This window comes from Ammospiza nelsoni, chromosome 16 (genome assembly GCF_027579445.1).
Source record: "Ammospiza nelsoni isolate bAmmNel1 chromosome 16, bAmmNel1.pri, whole genome shotgun sequence".
In the NCBI taxonomy this organism is placed as follows: domain Eukaryota; kingdom Metazoa; phylum Chordata; class Aves; order Passeriformes; family Passerellidae; genus Ammospiza; species Ammospiza nelsoni.
Window position 1 is genome coordinate 17,344,103 of NC_080648.1, and position 16,572 is coordinate 17,360,674.

Consider the following 16,572-nt stretch of genomic DNA (forward strand, 5'->3'; position numbering starts at 1 on the left):
TCCTTGGAGCAGAGATTCTGTCATGGTTTATTTTCTGCCCTGAGCCAGCTGGTGGTTCCTGGGAGGGACATGTCAGAGTTTCAGCTGCACTTCCCCATCTTCTGGTTTCAATTCTGCTGCCGTGAGGAGATTTTGGGAGATTTTGGGAGAGTTAAGGCTTGGTCTTGGCTTTCTTTTCAGGCTACCCATTTTTTTATGGGATGTGGCTGAGTTTGGTGTGAGCTTCTTACTGCAAGAAAAGTGTTTAAGTTGAAAGGAGCAGCAATGGAGGAGCTCTGAGGACACACAGGAGGTGGAGCAGCCTGGAAAATACAGGGAGAGACAGGAGGTGGAACAAGCTGGGAATTACTGCAAGGTCCTGCTGGAGTTGCCTTTGCTGGTTTGAGAAAAAGGATCAGAGCTAAAGGATTTTGACTAAGGCTATTGGCAAATGCCTCTTTGTTTTCATGGAGCTACATCTAGAAGTCCAGAATGAATATGTCATTACCTTCTGCCTGTAAAAAAAACCATTGATTTTAGTATTTAAAAAAAAAATCCTCCCTAAAATGTTTGATTTGAAGCATTAGAGGGTTTTCTTGTGGAGACAAGCACAACTTGATTTTGTGAGCTAAAGTCAATCCCTGTTCTCTGCCAGGGATTTTTCTGAACTGTTCTGCAATGAGAAATGATGTATGTCCATGAGATATGTGCATTGAGAGTTACCTCAGTGCCACAACACAGCTTCTTTTAATGAAAAAGTGACTTTTGTCTGTCTTTTCTCTTCCCCTCCTTCACAAGCCTTTCTTCAAAATTTTCACATTTCCTGTAATTCGTCACAGGCTCTTCAGTGTCCCCTTAACACCTCAATTTCTGTGTCACTCTCTTGCAAATGAACCTTTTCTGAAATCTCTGGAAGTTTCTTTCAGGTTAGAAGACATTACATCAGAACAGGCCTCCAGACTGGTCGTGCAAACCATAAGAATTTGCACAGGGGAGTTTATTAATTGAATTTTCCAGTGTTTGAGCCAGCAGGATATTCAGAAATGAGGCAGATTTTTTTTGTTGGATTTGGTAGCCCAGCTTTTCAAATCCACACCGCTGAGCGTGGAATAGGCCACCCCAGTGCTTCCCACAGAGCTCCCTGACACATTCTCTGTATTAAAAAAAAAAAAAGAAAGAAATGTCTAGACAGCTCACTAAATTTTTATGTGAGCAGATTTGTATCTCTTGTCCTCAGAAGATAAGATCGTGTCGGAGCAGAATCCTGTTTGGTGCTGCTGGGGATGTTTGGTATGTGCAGTAACAGCCTCCCCTGCCTCCTCCAGCCTCCCAGTGGCTCCAGCAGTGCAGATGCTGTGCTCATGCCTCAGGTTTGGCTTTTCTGTTTTTCACATTCTGTGCTGCTTTAGTGTGTAGTTCTGAGCTTCACATCAGGGGTTGGTGAGCTCTGATCACAGAGCAGGGAGACAAAACAATTCCTGCTCCAGCTGGGCACCAAGGACAAATGACCCAAATCTCAGCCCAGGAGCACAAACCCCGTGGGCTGGAGAGAGAAAAACAAGCAGGGTGGGACTGCCTGGGCTAAAGCTGCAATGGGACAATGAACTGCAAGGTGCAAATGGAGCAGAGCTGATCCCAGGGACAGAGCCCGTGCCCGGCCGTGCATTTTGGGGCCATTTTGGTTCATCCTGGGTGCAGCCCTGGCTGGGCTCTTGTGCTGCCCAAGGTGCATCCATGGAGGAGATCCTGTGAATAAATCCCTGCTTTATTCTGTAGCTCTGTCTGGTCTCTGCTCTAGCTCAGCCTTCTCAAGGCACCAGTGGGTGAGGACTTTGAGATGTGCTTTGACTGGAGCACACTGGGATTGGCTGGGATTGTTCCCATCGTTCGCTGTCACGCCGTGAACTCACCCTTGGTGTCCCCACCTCTTGTGGTTTTCCTGTCACAAAGCAAACTCCACCTGCCCCTGTCTGCAGACACCCTGTTCAATGTGCAGCAGCAGCAGCAACCACCTGAGTATCTGCTGGGATAGGAGGAGGTTCAGAGCTGTAGATAAAGCAGAGCCCATAAAGATAAGCCGTGGGTGTTTGGTGGATTCCCTTTCACAGGGCACAAGGCTCCAGAGATGGATTTCAGGCTGCATGCTGCTGCCTCTCAGGAGATTTTCAGCCTCTCCTCTGAACCTTTCAGCCTTTCTCTGAACCCTTCAGCCTTTCTCTGAAGCTCCCAGCCTTTCTCTGACCAAGGGCACACCATGCTCCCTCAGCATAAGCCATGTCTGCTGCCAGCTCTGGATGGTCCCAGTAATTTTCCCTCTCTGTGTCCACTGCACAGCCCTGTTTGGCACCAAACTGCTCCTTGGGCTCCTGTGGGTCTTTTGTCATGGGTTTACTTGGGAAAGGCCCTCAGGAGCAGGCTGTGGGAGCTGGGGAATGTCTCTGGTGCAGACCATGGATTTACCGGTGACGCACGAGGACGCAGCGCTCTCCTCCTCCTCCTCCTCCTCCTCCTCCTGTCAGGCTGCTCTCGCTGTAGCTCTGCTCTCCTTCAGCATTATTCCCTTCTCCCCCATTTTAGGGGTATCATTCCTGCCTGGCTTGTCAGGGCAAGTGAAGGCAGGATGGATCTGGCTCGAGGTCACTCCCCAGCTGAGCAGCCTCCTCCATCCCACGCCCCAGGCAGAGCAGCAGCCTCAGACAGGGCTCTGGAGCTGAATTCTGTCTGCTGCTGTCAGTGGGATAACAGTGCCACTGCAAACAAATGGGTGAAAAAAAATGTTTATTTTTAGAACTGGAACCATGATAAATATGTGGAATTTGTCCAGGGTCTGCCTGCTGTACCTTTTTGAAATGCAAAGTGCATATCTGTTAAAATACCTCTCCAAAGGTCAGCATAACCTCTGGAATGAGTGTGCTGGCCTTTTGGAAAGCAGGTGAAGCTTCAGATGAGAGCACGGGCCCCCAGAACCCAAATCTGCCTCAGTGTCATCTGACACCGCAAGGATATGGATGGAAATGCTGCCTTGCCAAAAGGGTTTATCCTTCAGTGAGGAGCCTCAGACCATTCCTCACCCTTCACTTCAGCTTTTCCTTCCATTTTCCTGCCTTTTATGTTTGAGGGATGTGCTGTGAGTGTCATGTTTGAAACTGGTGAGAGTGGGGATGAAAAATGGAGAACTGGAATAAAAAGAAGGATGGAAGCTCAAGGCATCCCTCAGTGGGTTTGTGTCCCCTGTGGTGATGCAGCCAGGCTCTCAGGGCTCAGGGGTTGAAGTGTTTGAGAATTTTACATTTTTTCCATCCTTTTAGCTGTCTATGAGGTGGAGGAATGGTGTTACTCTCTTTTAGACAGGGAAGTGAGGCAGAAAGAGAAGAAATTACTTGCTCCCAAGAGTTGTAGGAATCTCACAGCTTAAAGAAAAGAGTTGGCGTAGCTCTTCAGTGCCTGTCAGGCACCCTGGGCAGGGTGGCACTTGTGCCACGAGCTTGGCTGTGTCATCCCATTTTAGGGTGGGAATGCACAGCCGGGAGAGGAGAGGCTCTGGAGCGATAGCAGAGGGAATAAACCGAGCCAAAGTGTGGAAGCCGAGCTGCAAATTAGGGCAATTGAAAGGCACAAACATCCTGTTGGGCTTGGAGTCCCCATCAGCACCTAATGAGTAAAGCACATGGCCCAGCTCAGCCCCAGAAGTGTTTCACTGGGAAAGCTCTGCCTGCCTGCCTCGGGTGGTGGCAGGCTTTATTCCACAGGCAGGTGTTCATGTGAAGGGGGGACAGCGTTATAAATAAATTATCCCTTCATTTCCGTCCCAGCGTTTCCTATTGTTTAGCCACAATATGCTTTCCTGTTCTTTAAAAACAAAACAAACAAAACAAAAAGTGCCAAATCCTGACCCCGAATCCCCCTCTGGTAGGGTGGACCCAAAGCTGTGTTTGAAGTGGGTGCCAGTGTCCTCGCTGTTCTGTCACTCGTGTGGTGGCACTGGCGCTGCCACCTTGGTCCTCTGTGCCCTCTGGAAGGGGCAGGAGAAGAACCTGCCTGGGAGCACTGCCAGGGCATCACATCCCTGGCAGGAGCCTCTTCTCCATCAGGGGGCTGTGGGAGGAAGGCTGGTGCTGCAGTGGGATTGGGAAAGGGGAATTTGGGGGTAGCAGAGAGGAGAACAAAACCCGTCTTCCCTCCTTCCTCCTGCTGGCCAATGTGGGGTGTTGAGGCCATGGCACTTGCACCAGCAGGGGGGTTGTCAAAATGAGGGTTTCTCTGCACAGCCAGGCAGGGTGTGAGGTGGCACAGAGCCCACCCCATCCCTCAGGAGCCCCTTGGGATCCATCCCAGCCCTGCTGGACCCAGGTCCCACCTGAAGGGCACAAAGGCTGTGTGAATGCTCATGGAAAATGGGGTGCTGTGATGGGGGTCAAGGCCAGGAGAGGCTCCACCCTGCCCTGTGCTGGCTGGGTCCCTGCCTGGAGCCCCCAGACCCCGCTCCCTTGGCAGCAGCTCTGTTGTCAGGAGTGCTGACAGGCACACACACATGGAGCAGCACCCACATGAGCACGGGTGGGCTGTGCTGGGAGCAGCCATTGCTGCATTTCAGCTCTTCAGCAGGCAAGGAATGAGATTTCTCCTGGAAATACAGAAAGAAATGTCCCTTTCTGGGGAACCCTGCTGTGCTGCTGGGGCTGAGGTGCTGTGCTGGGCAGGGGGATTGAGCACCTGGGGAGGATTTTCCCTTCCCCATCTGCTCCAGGGCTCATTTCACAGCCCTAGCATGGAACTGGCACCCTCCCCTCACTGGCTGACAGCAAGGATGTATTAATTTCCACTGCTGTTTGACAGGATTAACCATTGCACAGCGACTGTCACGTGCAGGACAAACCAAGAGACAAAACACCTATTGATTGTTATTTATATCTTACTGCAAACAGGAGCTTTTTTGCCTTCATAGCCTTTTGACTCCTGTTCCAGGTGCCTGATTTCAAGGGCTAATCCTGTGCTCAGATCTTGCTGCAACCTCTCTTCTCTTTGCTCAGTGCCTTAGTGCAGGTTCCAGCCTCTCACTGCCCTGTCTGCTCTGGTTTTGCCTCCAAAACAAAGCTGCCACCACTGCAGCCCTCCTGCCAGGTCACGCAGCTGAGCTCTCAGGATCTTCTGGTGGGTTTTTTCCAACAGACAGAAAATCCTTCCCTTGTCACGAAGCAAAGCCTGGGGCTGCACACAGGGAGGGAGCAGCCTGAAGGAAGGACTGGGCAGGTGGCTGCTAAAGCTTCAAGCATGGCAAAAAGTGTTCAGAATAATTGTGAGCATGTGATGGGGTTTTATATTTAACAGGATGGCTTTGGGCATTCAGGATGTGTTCCATTTTTGCTTTAAACATCTACAAAGCCAGGTGCAGAGACAGGAGGAGAGGTGGAGTGGGTGGGGAATGGGGAGACCAAATTTTCTAGAACACCATGGTGGTGGTGGGAGCCCAGGACCTGGAGCAAGTCCCCATGTGCTCAGGGATATGCACAAGACATTGTCTCCACCTCAGGGAGCTTCTAGCTAAGGTTTAAGATTCAAACTTGAGCTATTTTTCATTTCTGCTTCATGGCTGTGTGAAGCTCACTTTAGGTCCCAAATCTGCTTTTCTTGAAGTCAGTCTCAGAATTGCTGTTGACTTTAAATGCTGCAAGATCTCACCCATTAATTCTCCTTCTCCCATCTGTAAAAGGAGGATGGCAGGATTTCTGTGCCATCTGCGGTGCTGTGAAGCTGAAAACAATCATCAGTTATAAAGTGCTTTGAGCTCAAATGGGAGCTTCTGGGTAAAGGCAAGGATGAAATGTTCCTGGATGTGCCAGTTGCATCTGATATCTGAGCCAGGGGCTGGGTTGAAGGTTTAGGAGGAACAGTCTGGTGTTGCAGAGGTGCTCCAGCTGCTGAATGTCTTGGAGTATTTGTGCTGGTCAAAAGTTCCTGTTCATCATTACAAAATCAGGGCACCCAGGAGCTGGTGGCTGCACGTCCCACAAAAATCTCCTAAAACCCATGCTGACCTTGAGCATCTGTGATTTTTAGCAGCCACAAACCTCAGAGCTCGTGTCTCTGGCCACCATGTGAGTTGAACAGCACGTGCTCTGCAAGGAGGAAACTCGGAGCTGCAGATGTTGGGCTTTTCTGAGGGCAATAGGAAGCATCTGATGGGAACAAAGGACGTTCCTTCCTCTCCAGCTTTGCAGGGAAGCTGCCTAACCTTGCTTGACACATTTTTGCAGAAAGCTGAGGGCCAAACTGGGACAGCAAAGAGCAGATTGTGGCTAAGCATGCTGTGTGAAGGTGAAATATTGAGGGGCTTGGAACACAAGCACTATAAGGAATGACTGAGGGAGCTGGGAGTGTTTTGTTTGGAGAAAAGTAGACTCAGAGGTGATGTTATCACTCCCTACAACTCTCTGAAAGGTGCCTGTGGTCAGATGGGGTTGGTCTCTTTCTCCAGGAACTGACAGAAACAAAGGACACAGCCTCAAGCTGCACCAAGGGAAATATAGGTTGGATATTAGGAAAAATTTTTTTACAGAAAGGGTGATAAAGTTCTGGAATGGCTGCCCAGGGCGGTGGGGGAGTCCCCATCCCTGGGTGTGTTTAACAAAGCCTGGATGTGGCACTGGGTGCCAGGGTTTGGTTGAGGTGTTGGGGATGGGTTGGACTGGATGATCTTGAAGGTCTCTTCCAACCTGGTCATTCTATGTGATTCTGTGTGAGATTCTGGTTCTGTGAATTTGGTGTGATTCTGTGTGATTCTGTGAGATTCTCTGAGGTTCGGATTCTGTGATTCTGAGAGGTTCTGTGAATTCCGTGAATTCTGTCAGATCCCGTGACACTCCATCTCTTGCCAGAGCGCTGCAAACCCCACCCAGCTGAACCAATCCTTGCTGACATCTGTCCTTTGTCCCTTTGCAGACACGAGCCACCAGGCGCGCTCGGTGTCCAGCCGTCCCTACTACAGCCTGCCCAACAGCAGCAGCCATGAGCGGCGCTCGGTGCTGGCGCTGGCGGAGCCGCCGCGCTTCCACTCGCAGGCCAAGGGCAAGAACGTGCGGCTGGACGCGCACTCGCGCCGCGCCACGCGCAGGAACAGCTTCTGCAACGGCGTCACCTTCACCAACCGGCCCATCCACCTCTACGAGAAGGTGCGCCTCAAGCTGGTGGCCGTGCACCACGGCTGGAGCGGGGCGCTGCGCTTCGGCTTCACCATCCACGACCCCTCGCAGATGAGCTCCGAGGAGATACCAAAGTACGCCTGCCCCGACCTCGTCACCCGGCCCGGCTACTGGGCCAAGGCTCTGCCCGAGAGGTTTGCGGTCAGGGACAATATCTTGGCCTTCTGGGTGGACCGGCACGGCAGAGTCTTCTACAGTATTAACGACGAGGAGCCCATCTTGTTTCACTGTGGTATTAAAGTTTCCGGGCCTCTTTGGGCGCTCATAGACGTCTATGGAATTACCCACGAAGTGCAAATTCTAGGTGAGTGTGTCTTTGTGGCCTCTGGGCTGCTCTTCTGCTTGCTCTTTCTGATGCATGATCTGTGTGAGTGTTTCTATGGGACACTTAAGAAAATTAATTTGCTGTTGGTTTTGTACCGCCAATTAATCATTTTTCCTCTGCCAGCAGTAGCAATATATTCCAGAGATGGCAGGGATGAAAAGTCCTAAGGCTGCACATTATGTGAAGGGATAAATGGAAATCCTTACCTGTAATTCTTCTCAGCTTTCCCTGAGCTGGATGTGCTGCTTTGGCATGGAAAAACATGGAGCAAGGATGTGCTGCTGAGCTGGATGTGCTGCTTTGGCATGAAAAAACATGGAGCAAGGTCCCAAGGATTGAGGAGACAAAAAGGACCAGTTGTGACTTAGTCTGTTCTTTCCCAGCTATCAGTTACTGCCAGTCCATTGGAAAACTATGAGTAATTGCCCAAGAGTCTCCTGGAGCCCTTCCCCAGCCCCTGTCTCTGCTCTTGGCCGTGGTCCCACCCAGGCTGGCAGTTTGAGGGGCTGTGTTGGCACTGTGACCCTTCCCTGGCACAGGGACATCACTCAGAGCCCTGGAATCAGCTGGAGTCTGGCTGGTTTACAGCCTCTTCCTTAGGGAGGGCTGCAAGATGGGATGAATCTGTTCCCATTAGCAAGCCCAGCTGATGGCCATGGAATGATTTTCCTTTTGAGGCTTTTACAGCATTGAAATTTCTAATTAATTCAGCGTTAGATGGAGTGTTTGAACTGGGCTGCACCACAGGGAACACTTTAAAAATCCAAGAGAGTTCCCCTTTGCCAGAGGCTCCTTGGAGCTGATGGAGCTTTAACAGCCCAAGGCAGCTGCACCTGCCCCAGGGGATGGTGCTGCCAGCCTGGCATGGAGCTGACACCAGGGATGAGCTGTGGAATGGTGAGTCCAGAGGGCAGGCAGCTCAATCACACATCCTTCTGAACAGTGCCAATTATTTTACAGGCGAGAAGGCCACACATAAACAACGCTTTCCCCTGTCTGCTGTGCCTCCAATGTGTAATTAAACCTCACCAGCAGCTGGTCCTGTAATTGCAGTTGTGACACACTCCAGCCTCTGGTGCTCATCACAGAGGAGAAGGAATGTTTGCTGTATTGGCCAAGGCAGCAGCTGCTTCACCAGAGCTCTCCTTTCTCCTCATTAAATTGGAGTTTGAAAAATAAAATGCAGCTTCTTTCTGCTCCCCACCTAAGTCCTGCCTGCAGCATCCAAGAGTTCCCAGTGAAAGACTCAGGCTGAGAGCACCTGTACTCTGCTGGGAGGTTTTCTTTATTAAAATAGCAAACCCCCCACACTGCCCCAGGAATCAGGGCCATGCTCAGCCACCTGGGGCACCAGGGGACCTGAATTCCTTGCTTGAGGATCTGCTTGTCTCTGCCTCATCCTCACAAAATATTGTGAATTGAGAAAATTGTGAAATCCAGTTCTGAGGCATAAAATGTGTCTTTCAGGATCATGAATCACAGAATGGTTTGGGCTGCAAGGGATTTTGGAGATCATCTCATTCCAACCCCTTACCATGGGCAGGGACATCTTCCACTATCCCAGGCTGTTTCAAGCCCTGTCCAACCTGACCTTGAGCACTTCCAGGGATGGGACATCCATCATGAAGTTTGGATGTGTCTGACCCCTCTGTGGGACCATTTCTTGCCACACAAGCTGTGCTGGCTGAGAAGGAGCTGCTCCAGCCATCAGCCCACCCCAGTGGCCTCTCCTTCCTGGGCTTCTGAGTGAGGCAGGTTCTGCTTTGCAGCTGCTGGGTGGATTTGGGTGTTTTTCCTTTTTTTGCCAAAAGCCTGGGGGTTCTGTCCTCCAAGTAGAAGGCAGTGTTGATGCTGGGCTGCTTTACCCCTCTCCATCTCTGTGAAGACCAGGAGTAAATCACACAGACTCTTAAATTCCACATCCTCTGACTTTGCTCAGTGCATGAAACCTTCCAGACTGAAGTGTCCAGGCTGCCCCAGCAGGGTTAGAGGTAGAAGAGAGAACACTCCCAAACTTTCCCACACCTTTACATCACCCCCAAGCCTGGCCTGGCTCAAGTGGAAACCTGGGAAATTAATTAAGGATCAACATCCTGACTTTCCCTTTGCTGTGAAAAGGGAAAACAACCTTCTGCTGTAAAAGCTTTCTAACACCTGCAGGAAGTAGCTTTTGTGACAAGTTCTCCATTCAAAACCTCTGCAGGGCTGTGAACACCCCTGAGATATGAGGCTTGAAATGACCTCTCTGGGACACACCTGTGTAAGGCAATGACAAGGAGTGTGAAAAGAATATCCATTCATCCTTGAGTTCCTCACTTGTGCACCTGTCTTGCACAAGATCTTGGGACAACAAAATATTGAGATTTTTTTTTTAGAGCTATCAGATCCTTCTGCTCAGAAAGCTGTAGGAGCACGCTGGTTTACTGCTTTTCCCCATTTCCCAGTGCAGGGAGCTCCCAGATCACACAGGTACTTTGGAACACTTGTTTTTCCTGGCTGCTGCCAGATGCAGCCGCTCTGCCTGCTCCACGCGTGATTTTGCACCAGGGGCTGTTCATTAGTGGTTGACCCGTGGCTGATTTTCCCTTATGGAGTCTGTAGGCTGCAATAACAACTGTAAGCATAAAAGCAGGCGGTTTTCTCTTGACTAAAGCCTCTGTGCCTGGGTTTCTCTCACAGACAGCATGTTTGCAGAGACCATGACCACCGCCCGGCTCAGCACCGCCCGGCTCAGCACCTGCCTTCCCCAGAGCAACCACGACTCGGCCAACTTCAACAACAACGAGCTCGAGAACAACCAAGTGGTGGCCAAAATTGCAAACCTGAACCTAAGCCGGGTGCCAGGGCTTGGGACTGACAACCACATCATCCCCTGCTGCCCCGGCCGGCGGCAGCACGCGCAGGGAGTCCCGGCCTTCCTGGACACCGACCTGCGCTTCCACCCCACCCGCGGCCCCGACATCACCTTCTCCCAGGACAGGATGGTGGCCTGCACCAACTGGCAGGAGAGCAATAGGACTTTGGTGTTTTCTGACCGGCCTTTGCACATCGGGGAGAGCCTCTTTGTGGAAGTTGGACACCTGGGGCTGCCCTACTACGGGGCCCTCTCGTTCGGCATCACCTCGTGTGATCCGAGCACTTTGCGGACAAACGAGCTCCCGGCGGATCCGGATTTTCTCCTGGACCGTAAGGAGTACTGGGTGGTTTACAGGGCCTTCCCAGTGCTCAACAGTGGTGACATCCTCAGCTTCATGGTCCTGCCCAACGGAGAGGTGCACCACGGGGTCAACGGGGCCAGCCGGGGCATGCTCATGTGCGTGGACACCTCACAGTCCCTCTGGGTGTTTTTTACCATCCACGGTGTGATCAACCAGCTCAAAATCCTCGGTAAGTGCAGCCAACGGAGCACCTGGCTGGGGAAGGTTCCTGGGCCAGAAGCAGAGCTCTGGGTTTGCACTCAGTGCTCACTGATGGGAGGATGCAGCTACTTGTGTTGGCAAACGAGTGACAAAGCATGGTGCCTGTCACAGAGATGTGTGCAGCCTCTGTGATTCCCCCAGGAAAGAATGAGGCTTGAGAGATAAAACAAGCCACAGGCAAGAAGGCAGGGATGACTGTGGGGGGCAGCTGTTTTTCAGTGGGTTTGTTTTTAGAAGGGATTCTTTCTAAATAGGGATGGTTGTGGGGGGCAGCCGTTTTTCAGTAGGTTTGTTTTTAGAAGGGATTCTTTGTAAACAGGGGTAGTTGTGGGGGAAACAGTGTTTTTCAATGGGTTTGTTTATAGAAGGGATTCTTTATAAACTCCCTATTCCAGCCCACAGGTGTTAAACTTCTGCCTTGGTAAGGATGGTGATTTTTATGGGCACAGCTCTGGTTTAAGCATGGGCAGTAATTGCTCCTGAAGCCGTGCCGCAGCTCAGGGATCAGCTGGCATTTCTGATCCATTGCTGGTGACCAGTTCCAGCCTTTTTCCTCTCCTTCTGTTAAGGATTCAATCAGAATAGCAGATGTTAATGCCTTTGTAAAGCAGGTTTTCTTCATCCAAAGCAATGGCTTTTCCCAGATGACAGTGTGACAGCCACAGCTGGAGCCCACTGCTGCTGGGGAGAGTGGGACCGTGGGGAAGTGGAAAGGCAAATATTGGATAATCTGGTGCTTGCCTCTCTGAAGCTGAACAGGCATCATACAAAGGCATAGCAAGGTCCAGACCCTGGGCTCCCATCCAGAATCTCGCCCTGTGTCGTTTCCAAGGGGCAGCATTAACTCAGGACTCGCCCTGAAGTCGCTGTGCAGGTGGGGTGGGGGCAGCTCAGCAGGCTGAGGGCTTTGGCCAGGTTTGGGGGGTCCCTCTGTGGGCTCAGCTCTCTCCTGTGTTCCCAGGCACGGTGCAGTCCAGCCCAGGGACGGTGTCTCCCTCAGGATCTCCTGGTGGCTCCCAGTACGACAGCGACTCAGACATGGCCTTCAGCGTCAACAGGTCCTCATCAGCCTCCGAGTCCTCGCTGGGTAAGGACAGCCAGCCCTCAGCCACAGGGGGTACCCTTCCTGCCAGGCCAACAGAAGGAATGGGAAGAAAACCCAGTGCTGGAAAGCTTTCAAGGCCTGGAGAAGGGCTGTGCATTGGTTGTATCAGCCCCAGTGTGGCAGCAGGAGCAGGGCAGGGACTGTCCCCTGTGCTGGCACTGCTGCACCTCGAACCTTGTGTCCAGTTCTGGGTCACTCGAGATGAGAAAGACATGGAGGGGCTGGGGTGTGTCCAGGGAAGGGAATGGAGCTGGGAAAGGGGCTCAGCCTGGAGAAAAGGAGGCTCAGGGGGACCCTCTGGCTCTGAACAACTCCCTGACAGGAGGGGACAGCCAGGGAGGTCGGGCTGTGCTGCCAGGGAACAGGACAGGATGGGAGGAAACAGCATCTGGTTGCACTAGGAGTGGTTTAATTTAAATATAAGGAATAATCTCTTTATGGAAAGGGTGATCAGGTATTGAACAAGCAGCCCAGGGAAGTGGTGCAATCACCATCCCTAAAAGTGTTCAGAAAATGTGTGGATATTGGACCTACCCCGTGTGTAGAAAAGGGATAACAGGCTCTGCACAGAGCTGTGACTGCTGCAGGTTGGAATACACTGGGATTCATTTGGCCAAAGAACCAGGCAACAACTAAGGACAGCCTTAAAACGTGCCTTAAGTGTGAATGAGCCTGAGGCGGGTTCTCTGTCGATAACCTGACACTAACTTCATTCTTTGCCCTCCATTTCCTCCTCCCATTCGTCATCATAGGCCTGACACTCGTCCATCTCACCTTCCTCACAAAACAGGCTCAAATAACCCACTAGGCATCCCCTCAGACTGTGACAAAATCCCCTTCCACCCATACTATACCATTAAAGACATTCTAGGATTTGTACTAATACTTTCCCTACTCATCTCCCTAGCCCTATTCTCCCCCAACCTCTTAGGTGATCCAGAAAACTTCACACAGTGTCAGCTTTGCCCCATCCCAGCTGACCAACCAACCTCATTCCCCCCTTTTCTCTTACAGTGACTGCCCCCAGCTCCCCTTTGAGCCCCCCCATCTCTCCTGTCTTCTCCCCTCCGGAGCCATCGAGCAGCAAGAACGGGGAGTGCACCGTGTGCTTTGACAGCGAGGTGGACACGGTCATCTACACCTGCGGACACATGTGCCTCTGCAACACCTGTGGTCTTAAGCTGAAGAAGCAGCTCAACGCCTGCTGCCCCATTTGCCGACGGGTGATCAAAGATGTGATTAAAATTTACCGTCCGTAGGGGCTGCGGGAAGGGGGAACGCCGCTAGCAACCCACGCCTTTCCGTCCCTGCTTCTGGGTTCTCGTGCTGGTCAGTCGTTATCCAGTGGCTCTGTTATCTGTGTTTCCTTATTTGACTGCTAGGGCACAATTCAGGGAGCAAAGCTGAGGATCGTGTGGGGCCCGGGACCCCAGCCAGCTGCAAATGAGAAATTTCCCCTGCAAAGGCTCTTTTTTCTCTCCTCCCACTGCAGGGGAGGCTCGCTGTGCTGTGGGTTCAGATGGGGAGGTTGTCACTTGGGCAGTGCCAGGTGCCACTGGGCTTCCCGACCCTAAAACCCCACAGCTCTGGGCTGCTGCCAGGGGCTTGTGCTGTGTTGGAGTGAAAATGGGATAAAGCCCAGCAGGAGGGTTCAAAGTGGACAGAAATGATCTGGAAATGTCATGTAAGGAGAACCAGCTCAGGCCAAATAGTGGCACAGCCAGGTTGTCACTTATTGGGGTTCTGTCCCCATGAACAGGCTCATGGGGACATAGAGGAGCTGGTCTGGGTTAGATAATGCAGATTTTTCTTTCTGAGGCTGAACAGGGACTTCTGGCCATGGAGTCTGAGAGCCATGGGGTAGCAGTGAGGAGCATGAGGCCACACAGAGCCCCTGCAGTGACGGAGCTGCAGGGAGCTGTGAGGGGCACCTTGGGCACGGCCCTGCTGCCTTCTGAAGCCATAAATGCAGCCTGTGGGTGACAGGGGCGTGTGGATGGGACACTACAGTGGTGGCTTTGTCACCTGCAGGCACACACCCCTGCACTTTGCTCTGCCCTCCTGGAGGTGGCACAGCTGCTGTGTCACCTGTCCTGACTGTCACCTGTGCTAGACCTTCCCCTGCAGCCAGTGCCATGGCAGGGCTCAGCCTTCCTCCTACCCCACCATGGGGATTTTTTGGAGGCTTTGGTGAGAAATTCATTTCTGACCCAGTCCCATCAGGCTCACCTTTGTTTCTGGGGACTGTATTTGCTGATTTTACCTGTTCTTTCTTTCCCAGCACAGCTCCCAGCTGCCTGCACGCTGGGTCTCAACTGTACCTGAGACCTTGCTGAGAAAAACAGGGACTATCTCACTGGGCTTTACTGAGGAGGAAAGAAAAAGGCTCTGAGGCTGAATTAGATGGTGGGAACTCAAAGGTAAATGGGTTTTGGGTGTAAGGTCAGCTGCAGGCAGCACCTGATTGTTCAGTACCAGGGCTGGTGTGAGGAGCTCAGCATCCTCCTCCCTGCTGCTCCAGTCTCTGTCCTTTGCCCATTGCACAGCCCCATCCTGTCCTTCAGCCCCAGCCGGGCCAGTTTCCAACTGCTTCAGGCTCATAACGAGGGAAAATGATGGAAATGGGAGGATGAGAGGAGTTGTGTCCCTGCAGCTCTGTGACCATGTGCTACCAAGTGCACAAGAACAGCTTTTCAGAAAGGTGCAATTACCATTTTAGTCTGGAAAAGGGAAAAAATGGAATAATAACTCCTGTACATTTTAGAGCTTCTGGGCACAGAGGGAGCCTGAGGGATGTCTGGCTGTTCCCTCTCTCCTCCAAGGCTGTTGGTGCCTGGTGCTGCTGCCCACCTTGGCGCTTGGCTGTGCCAGGAGAGCTGGGTTTGGTACTGGCCTGTGCCAGCCCTGTGCCAGCCCTGTGCCAGCCCTGCCATCCTCTCCTGCAGCGGGCTGTGCTCACAGGGCACCCAGAAACCTTTTGCTTTTTCCTTGGAGTGCTGATGAACATTTGTATTGAGCGTTTCAGGAGAGGCTGTTGTGACCTCTCAGCCATGGCCCTGCACGAGGGCCCAACAGCTTTGCAGAGCCCTTTTTGGAGACCTTTTTGGTGCCACTGGCTGTGCCACCACCCTCAGCAGAGCCACCGCACCTTTCACTCCCACCTTCCTTGAGGAGCAGCCAGGGCACGTTCCCTGCACCTGGAGCTGTTCTGGACCTCCCAGCTGTCCTCCACCCCAGGGAGCACAGGCTCTGCACTCCCAGGGATGTCCCAGCCCCACGCTGGCAGATCCAGGTCCAGCTGTGGGCAGTGGGCACAGCAGTGCCAGGTGTGTCAGCCCCTACCTGGGCACTGCCAGCCGTGGGAAGCCTTTCCCTGGGGAGGAATTCAAGGAGAGCTGTTGGAATGCCCAGCCTGGAGCAGGGCTGGGCCATGCCCAGGGTGCTGTCCCAGCTCCAGGGCTGCCCTTGGTGCCACCTCAGGGTCCATCAGCAGGGTGGGTGCAGCCTGGCTGGGGTTGTTTTGGTGTAGCTCTGTTTTGTATTTTTAAGCCAGCAAGGAGAAACACTGAACCCACCCCAGGAGCTGTTCAGGACACTTTGCAGAGGCTGAATTTTTGCTGTAGCAGCCGAAACCAGTTTGTAAGAAGGGGCAGCACCCAGTGAGGCCAGCAAGGAACCAAGAGGGATGGGAGAGCAGTGGACCTGTGACCCTGCCTATCCAAGAGCAACAGGAATTTTCCAAAATAGGCCTCAAAAAAAAAAAAAAAAGAAAAAAAAAGAAAAAAAAAAAAGATTTCCAGGAAAAAGTAGCCTCTTACAGATTTCATTGTTAGTATTCGTATTGCTAATTTTTTTAAACAGTCCAATGATATATGATTTGTACAGAAGATCTGTTTGTGCCTTATAAGGGTGTCTGTGCACTTTTTATCCTTTTTAAAGCAACTTTTAAAAAGAAAAAAAAAAAAAAGATGGGGGGAGAAAACCTACACAGATCAATGGTAGTTTTATAGAATTTTGTGTTCACTGAGAATCCTGCTTTATATATATATATATATATATGTATATACATATACATATATATATATATAGGAGTGAAAAAGTGTTTATTTCCATGGATTTTCCTCTCCTCTCCTCCTTAACCTTTGTTTGAAATTTTAAGGAAAAAAGGAAGAAAGGAAAGAGATGGGGGAACTCTTTTACCTCTCCCCCTTTCTGAGGCAGTTCCTCTCTTGTCATTACCTTTATGATTCAATACTGTGACCTGTATTATCTTGTTGAAGCTGAATCAGATTTTGGACCTCTGTATTAGGCTTTTCAAGCAAAATTTTGGGGGGCCTGGGGAGGGAGGGCATCGCACGAGGGAGGGAGCTGCACCTCTACATGTCAGTGCTCTATAGTGTTCAGTGCTGTGTTTTCCTTTTGTCCATTTACCTGTTTCCCATGAATATAATTTTGACTTGTTTATGAAACAAATAAACCTTTGGCTTGTACAGAGTGCTCTGGAGTGCTTCAAAGATACTTTGAGATGAGGGGGTGAGACAGCCT

General features: G+C 51.5%; 1 protein-coding gene across 1 annotated transcript in view; it reads left to right on the forward strand.

Annotated features, from left to right (window-relative positions):
• The window catches only part of NEURL1B (neuralized E3 ubiquitin protein ligase 1B), a 33,360-nt gene extending 17,527 nt beyond the window's left edge, over positions 1-15,833 (forward strand). Inside the window, exons 2-5 of the mRNA XM_059483983.1 lie at positions 6,919-7,482; positions 10,183-10,890; positions 11,884-12,009; positions 13,042-15,833. Of these exons, the coding sequence (XP_059339966.1) occupies positions 6,919-7,482; positions 10,183-10,890; positions 11,884-12,009; positions 13,042-13,286 (1,643 nt within the window). The 3' untranslated portion in view covers positions 13,287-15,833. The remainder of the gene's footprint in view (positions 1-6,918; positions 7,483-10,182; positions 10,891-11,883; positions 12,010-13,041) is intronic.
• The last annotated feature ends 739 nt before the right edge of the window (positions 15,834-16,572 follow it).